The following is a 9,458-nucleotide window of genomic DNA, read 5'->3' on the forward strand; positions in this document are numbered from 1 at the left end:
AAGAGGGAGAGAAAGAAAAGGAAAAGGGAAAAGATAACTCAGAGCCTGAGAGACAAATCAAGCTGTTGAAAGTCCTCTTTCTGAACATCGTCTGAACTGAAGCTTCGAGCCCAGGAACCCTCCATCTCTCTCCTACCAAACATCCGCACATTGCTTATATCCCTATAATTATAATCTTCATGCCGCTGCTTCATCTCCATGGCACTCTGACCGGATCCGCCGGCGACGACAGCGGGCACTGTCCGTCCCCCGTGCGGCCGGATCGTCATTGTCAAGTCTCTGCTCCTCTTGGCCAGACTCCTCTCCAGCTTATGAGCGTTTTGATGCCCGCCCAGAGCCTGAGAACTGTAGAACTTCCTCTGGCAGTAGTTACACGAGAATACCCTAGGCTCTGCACTCGATGAGGGTTCCAGACCCAGACCAAGATTGAGATCGTGGCTCGAGAGGCCGAGCTTCGTATTGGGTTCGAGTTCCATCCCTAGTAAAAACAGAAAGTAGGTAGAGAGAAGAAGAAGAAAACGAAAGATAGTCGCGGGCGTGAGAGCACTGAACTCACAGAGAATAAAGAAAGAAACACAGAAAGAGAGGGAGAGAGAGAGAGAGAGAGATGGCGATGATGAGGGTATTTGTGTCTGTTGTTGCGCTATAAGAGAGGGGGAACAACGGTCTAGTGTTCCTTCAACCACAAATGGAAAAGCGAGGGAAGGAGTTTGTGAGAGGAGAGAGATTGGGACAGAGACCTGCAAAAATCAGTGGGCAATCGAAGGGCTGTCGCCTCCATTTATGGCAGGATTCGGGCACGTTCTTGGTCCGGGCAAAAATTCTTAAGGCGTTTCGGTAACTTCCATTCACAGTTTCACCACCTCCACTCCTTGTCCAAATCAATCCCAGTAACAGCCCATATTTCGTTATTTCTCGTCTTCTTCTTCCATTTCTCCAACTTTTCCTTGTTCAAGTAGATGTCCTTCTGGCTCTGCATTCCCATAAACGGAGGCTTATAAGACAAGTGGGACTGTAAAAGATGGAATCGAAGATAAGATACTTGACATTACAAGGCTTTGAAATTTGCTTCCTCAATAACTCAAAAGACCTTCCTGTTTGTATTAAAATGGGTCACAGCTCGATGCCCATTATTACCATTGACAGATGCAAGCTTTTCAGAGCGCTTCATGGGCATGTTGGAAACACGAGCCAAATACGACTGGTTTTCCAATACTTTGAAATACATTAATTACTTACAGCGATATTGAGTAGTACTCAGAAACATCTATATAGAACGCAGTTTCTCACCCATTACAACAGACACTATTATGTGCAGTGCCTGCAAAAGTCAATCTTTGGCTTGCTCTGTGCTCTCCTTGTATAGGGCAAACAGTTCCATGTATGGGAAGTCCACTGTTCAGATGGGTTGTGCTATATATGTTTGTGTCACATGGCTAGTCAACTTGGCTGAGTATATGTTTGTTGTTTACGGAACAATGTTTTGTTGGGTTTGTTTGAAATGAGTCGTGTGCTTTCCAATACATAAAAGAAAACCCAAAGTCCTGAGGCTTCATAAAACCAACATTCTATGTCTAAGTCTTTATTTCTAATTAAATGATTCAGTTCATCTTTGGACTGATTACCTGACTATTTCATGAAAAAATTTGAGAAAATTCCTTTGGACTCATTTTTTCTAAATCTCTAACTTTTTGTGAAATAAGAGTAACTAGGGTGAAAAAAATTTCCATCTCTAAAACTGGAACAAACACTTAAAATTAATATTTTAATATGACACAAAAGTTTGAATGATTTTTACTTATATATATATATGTATTGTTTCTTATTGCCACAAACATACTAAAGGCTAAAATTAGCTCTATCTTCATACGAGGGAAATCATGTAAACATGTGGGATGATGATGTTCAAGTGGGACTGAACCTCTAGATAACCCAACAAACACGTTCAATCAAAAGTGCAGAGAATGCTAACTAATTAAAGCTGGATGACAAATGATTTACGTCTAATTCACTTGCTCAGAAATGATTAAACAGCCTTCTAATCTTGATGTAATAATTGTGCATTTTTAGTGGCAGCGTGACACATGGAAGGATAAAAAAGTAAGCCTCTCCATAACTCAAGTCACTTTCTTAATTTACACCTAATCCTAACCCTTTCTTGTCAATCAGATTTCAGAACATTAAACTCACACAGTCTCTATCTTTTTTCTTCTTCTCTCTCTGGCTGTAGAGTGAAGAAGAGAAGCACATGCAAGGGTTTACAGCTTTAATAAACTGCGTTCTAAGAAGCAGTTCAATAAACTACGCAAGGGCGGCTTGATTTTTTAAACAAATATTGAAAACTTATCAAGGGATCTATTATTGCAAAGATTTGGGTCTCTTCCAACAAAGACACAATCACGAAGCTGCCATTACTGCAGCAGAGGGTGGTCACAGGAATCCCTAGTCAGAGAACATTAATCCCATCCCAAAACTAGTGTTTTATAAACGGAAGATCTCTCGGTCATGTTTCCGTAATCTCCAAATCCAAGAAAAACATATACCCGTTTGTATTTAATATCGGTATGGGCAGTGACGCCTTTGGTACATTCAAGGAACTCAATTCTGAAACCAGGCAGGAAATTAGAAATAAATAACGACAGAGAAAGATGGAGGAGGAAGACGGGACTTACGTGAAATTTCGCAGAAGCTGTAACTGGGCAGGTCTGATTGGCTTCTGGGGAGATTGATCGGTCATAGCAGAAGTTATTACGAGAGGAAAGATTCTCTTTTGTCTCATTTTATAAACCTTTTGCGAGGAACAAATTGTCCGAAAGAGCTGCGTTCTGGTTTTCATTTTCACTTTTAGTGGACAATGACTTTTACTGTGTTTGGGTCACCAACCTCTCGCCACTGAAGCTCTTATCCACTCTGGTTCTGATATTGTTCCATGGAAGAGCTCGCTCCTACCAGTGGGGGCCCTATGACAACGTGTGACAAACCAGCTTTGTGTATCCTTCTGATTGTTCATTGTTTTCTTTGGTGGGCTTTATGATGGCTGGAGGTCTTATCTATCATGTCATGAATTGCTACCACGAATGATCATCTCTCTTCCCATCCCGCTGATGCCGACGCTACTGTTGAACACCTTTGGTTATATATGCACATATACATGCGCACATATTGCCTTTCTTCTCTGTTTAATTTCCTTATGCACATATCCATGCGCACATATTGCCTTTCTTCTCTGTTTAATTTCCTGCACTACGTGCCGCACTTGCATGGTTTGCCTTTCTGCCCATATGGATCGCCGATCAGGCTGTTAATTTTTCGGTAAAGAATTTATTTTGGAGCTGAAATGATAAAGCTGCCAGGGCTTTCCGTGCACTGCTGTAAGCAATTTAGGAATTAAACAAGTTGTAACTTTGAAGTCATTTTTTGGATAATTAACGTAATCTCAAGGCCAAGTCTGTCTTTCAGAGGACCAGAAGATGCTCAATGATGAGACAAGAGAATGGTCATAGTGCTTTCACGGAGCCCACCTCCGGGAGTGTCTCCTCCGAAGGTCACTTCTCTACAGGAGAGAATCGTGGAAGGACTCACTTCCTCCATGGTTTAAGCAGTCACTCGTCCATTCTTTGCAATAACTATGTCCAGCAACCTAGTCTTCCTGAAAGCAATCTTTGGCTGTAAGTCGGTTACATCTGACATGACTCAGCGTGGGAACTTGGCAGTGACACGACACTGGACGAGTGAAAGTGGTTGCCGTGATTAATACAAACTTCCGTTTCCTGTAAAAGCTTGCCCGACTGTAAACTCAGCTTTTCATGTTATCTGCAACAAATTAAATTAAAACTCTACAAAATCGATCTTCAGTAGTTTGTTCATTCAGGAAGAAGAAAAAACTGTAAAACGTCATCAGTACGTTTAATTCTCCTATCCGGAGTACCGTTCCATGAATTGATGATCACCATTCACCATTCACCATTCAAAATGGGGAAATTATTAAATCATGGCCATCCATACTTACATGAAGGAACAGTACCGATATCAACGCAGACGTGTTCAGCGCGTTACCATGTTTTGCCATGGGGGGATCGAGGAGAGCTTTAGGGGGTTAAAATGGTGGCAGACAGGAAGAGAAAGTTGACCTGATGCAAGAGGTATATTGCTAGTCGAACGTGGCACCACTTTGAATTCCATTGTGGAGTCTCTCCGCAACTTATCCCTAAGAGAGTCTGTTGACACTGTTATGTACTTAAAAGGGCCAAAGAAAAGCAATCAAATGGTCCTTTTGTAGGATAGCAAGGTGATCGCGCTTCTTTGCCTGAAAATCTGAATGATTGCAAGGTTCATGTAGTTCTTTTGTCGTTCCTGTGGTGCTCGTATCGTTTCGGAAACCCGAGTCATGAGGGAAGTTACAAGTTACGTAACATCCGTTCTGTATATCTTTATTGGTTGTCAAATGAGTAACCAAAATACAATTCTGGCAACTGGCTCAGGGAAAAGACAAAACAAAATGTCTGAGCCCGGGTTCGAACCGGGGACCTCTAGTGTGTGAGACTAGCGTGATAACCAACTACACCACCCAGACACGCATGTTGTGGTGCTATCATGTGGTATATCAGTTTTTGATCTTGTGAATCCTGATACCAAGCAGAACTATTTTACAAGAAATCTCATCATGGCAGCATTCTTTCTGCCAGGGAAGAAACAAGAGGATATACGGATAAAAGTGTGAAAATAAAAGCCATACATATGGACCAAGTTTGTCTGCAACGCCAAGGACCAAATGAGATGAATTTGCCTCCGCAAAAAGCTGCACCAGTGGGAAGGAGGGAGTGGCCTTCTTCCCTGTTGTCTTCAAGTGGGCTTCAGACTGATATAGATGATGTCCTGTATATAGTAAGAAACTATTCTGAACGGGAAAACAGTCCTTTTTTATTTGTCATGGCTAGACAGTAATCATGTCAGACCATTACAAGAGAAGAAGCTAATCAAAGCAGCTAGACCTTTAACAAATATGACCAATCAATATTAAAAGAGGAGAGAGAGATTCTCACACAAGGCTCTATACATAGAAAATGTAATCGAGTTCCTTGCGTCAACAATCAACATAGCCTGCTTGTATTTGCTCAAGCGATTTGTGTTTGTTATTCAAAATATTTCCATTCCTCTGCAAAGAAATCCTTTGGTCCACTCTCCCAGGTGGTTGATCTGGGATTTGCTGAAAGAGCAAATCTCATTGTCTCAGTACCAATGGGACCCATGTAAGTTGGAGCCAGTGGTCAGAAAGGCCCGCTTGTGGGACCCTTGCTATTTCTGCCTAGCTCGACCCACTACACAAGTCTCTAGCTACTGATTTGGTTTGTGACTCGAAGAAGTCATGGAAGTCATGGTTACTGGTTACTTCATGTTAGAACTTATTTTAGTAGATGCATACGTGCCCCATTTTGAAATTCTTAACTATTTAAAGCACCAATTTAAATAACAAAAATTTACAAACTTCTTGAAATTTTTTTATGTCTCCTGATAGTCTAAAACCGTTACTAGACACGTCTCCGTAGAGTGTCCCTAGAGGACTCTAGGTAATCGGACAGAACAGTTTTCAGGGTTTCCCCTAAATTCAGAACTTCCAAGTAGTTGCAACATATTCCGAACAAGACGCTGGCTTGGTTTCTTTTAAATGAAGCAAAAGTCCTTTTTAGTTAAGAATAAACTATTAACTAGAATAATTAAGATATGTTTTTTTTTAATTTTAAATTAGACGTAAGAAGAGTGCCCTAATCATGGTGCCCTTGCACAACTTTACATTGGTACAAAAGAGAATTGATGGGTTCCAATACATATGTTGCAATGCCCATATAACTGTGTTGGCATTGTAACACCTAATAGGCTTTGGGCACTAACGGACAATGTTGGCATCTATTGGGCACCCATCATGCCTCACGACCCTGCTCCGCTTGGCAGAAATAGAAGTGGAAGCTCGCACGCAGTTGGGTGACCCAAAAACATATTAAAAAAGATTGTCAAAAGTGTTTGAAGGTGGACTGAGAGAGAGTGTGTGACAGCCAGCCCCGCAGTCGGCAAGGGGCACCACATCCACATCTAATGCTACTCGCCACTGGCCACCTAGAATCCATTCTACCTACTCATTCATTTGATAGATCAGAATCCATTCTATCTAGTCATTATATTGTTGCCTTTTTCCTCTGGAGTCTGTCTTGTGACCCTGTTTTTCTCTTTTCCGTCTCTGTTTCGAGTCTCCGCTGTCCGATTACCTTGTCTCTGTCTCTGTCGAGAGAGAGAGACACACAGAGCGAGAATGGGAGGCGGCAACGGGCAGAAGGCCAAGATGGCGAGGGAGAAGAATATGGAGAAGCAAAAAGCTGCTAGAGGTAATTTTCTCCTTGCTGTTGATTGTCTTTCATTGACTGCTTTCTGAATGGACAATTTGTTGAGAAAGATTATGGAAAATTTTTGGAACATGTGTTTTAATGAGATGAACTGGGTGTTGACTGCTTTCTGAATGGACGATTTACGGAGAAAGCTTATGGAAAAAAAATTGGACTTGTTTTTAATGAGATTAACTGGGTGTTCTCTGAGTTCGAGGGAGAAGGACGTTGCGGAAGTAACAGAGAGATCACTTGTGTGAAATTCTTGGCAACAGATGCGATTTTTTCAACCGGAAAAGCGTATTTATCTATGTGACCTTAGCTACCCCCTCACTCATCAAGATGTGCAGGGCAACTTTAAGACAATCATAAAAGAATGAGGGTTTCTCGCTTTTCCTTGGTTGGGCTGCTAATACTGCGGAGTCCTATCCTAATCACAATATTATGACTGTAAATGGCGTTTGTGTGGGGGATCAGTGAATAACCACCCTTTCTTATTTAATATTTCTTATTCTTGGTAGCATATCCTCAAGAGACAATGTTCCCACTCAACAATGTCCAAAGCATATATTATTTTGACGTTTTGAGGCATTCCATGCCATCGTGTTAGGAAACACTATCTTTCTCAACAAATTGCCTGTGTAATATGAACCCACAAGTTGCATTTCATATATATTTGGAAAGGTTGGTTGTCTTTGAAAGGCAATTACCTTATAAGAAACTTATCTTTCTCAACAAATTGTGCTGCGTAACATGACCTCCAAATTGTTCTGACCAGACTAGTCGGATCAGGACACTTCATAAGTTGCATTCCATATATATCTTTGGAAAAATTTGTTGTCTTTGAAAAGAGCAATAAATTCCTTACTACCTAAAAGATATAAGATTTATAAAGGTTTATATTTTAAAAAAAAATAATAGTTTCCTGGTCATGCTGAACTAATTTTGTCCCATTGGAATGGGAAAACATACAAAAAGTTTCATAGTCGTGCTGGGCTCTTTTTGCAATTTATAATGTCACAATTGATGTCGTTTTACTATTCCACTATCATAGCTCTCATCCCCAAACAACTAATCCAAGATCCAAGATGTGGAACACACTTCCAGCCACAGAATGGTGGGAGTTTTATTTGCCAACAGATAATCATGGAGTTGTCAGATAGAATGGTGGGAGTTTCATGTTAAGCTTTCTGCCCACCAAAATCATTTTCCTGTTGTTCTGCAATTTTCGAGTTGTTTTCTTGAGAATTTCTGCTTTTGATGGAAGAAGTAAATCTATTGTTTACTGAAAGGACTTTCTTCTTTGCTCTCAAGTATCTCACTAATGATCTTTGGCTGTTTCTGGTATCCAGGTAGCCAACTTGAAACAAATAAGAAGGCAATGAGCATCCAGGTCAGGCTTTAAACTTTGCCCCTCTCTTTATATCCCAAGTAAAGTAGAAGGCTAGCTTTTCCAACTATAACTGTTACAGAATGCCCTTTCTCAAGTTTCTCTGATTTCACATGAACTTTGTTTTGTGTACCTGTATAATTGACTCATCATAATGTGTGCCTCACTTGCTGTATTTTGTTATGGTTCTCCATGAAGATGATTTGAAGCATTCAAAGTGATTTCCTTGTTTTTATTGTATCCTCATTAGTGTATTTAATGACAACTTCATTTGCACAAGTAACAAGAAAATAGCCCATAGGAAAGCATGAGGATTCTACTAAGATATATATCAGCTAATTATTTCTATTTTGTGAGTGTATGCACTAGAGATGAAAACATCCGTGATAATTGAACTTCCATCTCCCCATGTAGGTAAATCAATCTAGGATAAGTTTACTGAATTCATTTGAAATTAGCGCTTTATGAAGTTCCTGGTTCTAGCAAATTATTATTACATTATGTAAAGCCAAGTAGCCCTCATATATGGGAAAATGTTCTAGAAATTGTTTACATACGAAATTACAATAACTGACTTAAGTATATATCTAGTTTAAAATAAAATAGTATAATTCATTATGCTGCTCTAGGTTCATATGTCAAAATACTCTTGGGGTCAAGCATATGGATGTAAAGGCTTTAAAAATCGAATTATACTAATGATGAGCCAATTTCATCTGAGATCAAGTCAATTCTAATGAGAGAATTTCCAGCCGAGCCTAAGAATTTGACTTCTAAACCGATGCCGTTCATTGCTTGCTTAAGATCATTGACTCCCTCATTGAAAAGTGTTTTTTTTTTGTTTTTTGTGTTGTATACAGTGCAAGGTGTGTATGCAGACCTTTATCTGCACCACTTCAGAGGCAAAGTGCAAGGAGCATGCGGAAGCTAAGCATCCAAAGGCTGATCTCTATCAGTGCTTCCCACATCTGAAAAATTAGAAACAAGTGCACTATTTGTAGTCTCTTTTCAAATTGTGTGTGGCTATATATGTCCCTATGATTCTTGCGTGCTGCTTCAGGAATCTCCGGACTCATCTTCCTTGTACGACTTCTCATGGGCACTCGATCTTCTGTCGCCATTGTTGATCCAGCTCGTGGTTTAGTTTTCTTGTACTTCAAAAAAATAAAAAATAAATAACAAGTTTGATCTGAAGTTCCGAACTCTTTCCGCAGTTCCTATTAAAAAGAGACTTCGTTTTGGAGATTAATTTGAGGTTCAGTGCCTAATGATTTGGTGAAAGTTGATATTATTGTAGTGGTGAATTAGTAAAGTTCAAATCTCTCTGCCTTCATCTTGGATGTTTGTTGTAGCAGGGTTTTTATCAACTCCACATTCACGTATCCAAAAATCAAGATGTTTCAGTTGTATCGTTTGAGACTAAATTCGAAATATGACGGAAAATATTTACATTTTAAAAAATAACTTAAAAGTATAAAAATCAACTGGGACCTCGGACCCGGCCTTGTAGAGATGAGTGTCCCATCCACAAAAGTAAAAAAAACCTCCTTACTAAGAAGCATAGAGACAACACAAAGGGGGGTTAGTCAACAAACTGGAAATTTGATCTTCATCTTCATCTTTATTTTCATCTTATGCATCTACATGATCTTCATCTTCGAACTGGGTGTTAGTGTGGACAAGTTCATCTTCGA

At 39.9% G+C, this 9,458-nt stretch overlaps 2 protein-coding genes and 1 non-coding gene across 3 annotated transcripts; 1 reads left to right on the plus strand and 2 right to left on the minus strand.

Annotated features, from left to right (window-relative positions):
* Positions 1-38: 38 nt before the first annotated feature.
* LOC137946780 (zinc finger protein 2-like) lies at positions 39-476 on the minus strand. Its single transcript, XM_068793084.1, has one exon. It carries the CDS (start codon positions 474-476, stop codon positions 39-41), a length of 438 nt encoding a protein of 145 aa, XP_068649185.1.
* Positions 477-4,499: 4,023 nt separating this feature from the next.
* Positions 4,500-4,573, minus strand: TRNAV-CAC (transfer RNA valine (anticodon CAC)). Its single transcript has one exon. It is a non-coding gene; the product is annotated as a tRNA-Val (tRNA).
* A 1,448-nt stretch (positions 4,574-6,021) lies between these two features.
* LOC137945997 (uncharacterized protein At2g23090-like) lies at positions 6,022-9,013 on the plus strand. The gene is made up of 3 exons (XM_068792130.1): positions 6,022-6,377; positions 7,727-7,767; positions 8,625-9,013. Exons 1-3 carry the CDS (start codon positions 6,305-6,307, stop codon positions 8,742-8,744), a joined length of 234 nt encoding a protein of 77 aa, XP_068648231.1. The 5' UTR covers positions 6,022-6,304; the 3' UTR covers positions 8,745-9,013.
* The last annotated feature ends 445 nt before the right edge of the window (positions 9,014-9,458 follow it).

The sequence above is a fragment of the Aristolochia californica genome, unplaced genomic scaffold, assembly GCF_029961685.1.
Source record: "Aristolochia californica isolate CCGP_79_NKW_82.1479 unplaced genomic scaffold, dmAriCali1.0.hap1 SCAF_12, whole genome shotgun sequence".
NCBI lineage: Eukaryota > Viridiplantae > Streptophyta > Magnoliopsida > Piperales > Aristolochiaceae > Aristolochia > Aristolochia californica.

What these genes read in the sequence shown, in the direction of transcription:
- LOC137946780 (XM_068793084.1), bottom strand. Translation starts at nt 476, where the DNA reads ATGGAACTCGAACCCAATACGAAGCTCGGCCTCTCGAGCCACGATCTC.
- LOC137945997 (XM_068792130.1), top strand. Translation starts at nt 6,305, where the DNA reads ATGGGAGGCGGCAACGGGCAGAAGGCCAAGATGGCGAGGGAGAAGAAT. An exon ending in GAAGCAAAAAGCTGCTAGAG is followed by an intron (nt 6,378 to 7,726) that starts GTAATTTTCTCC and finishes TCTGGTATCCAG; the next exon opens with GTAGCCAACTTGAAACAAAT. An exon ending in AGAAGGCAATGAGCATCCAG is followed by an intron (nt 7,768 to 8,624) that starts GTCAGGCTTTAA and finishes TGTTGTATACAG; the next exon opens with TGCAAGGTGTGTATGCAGAC.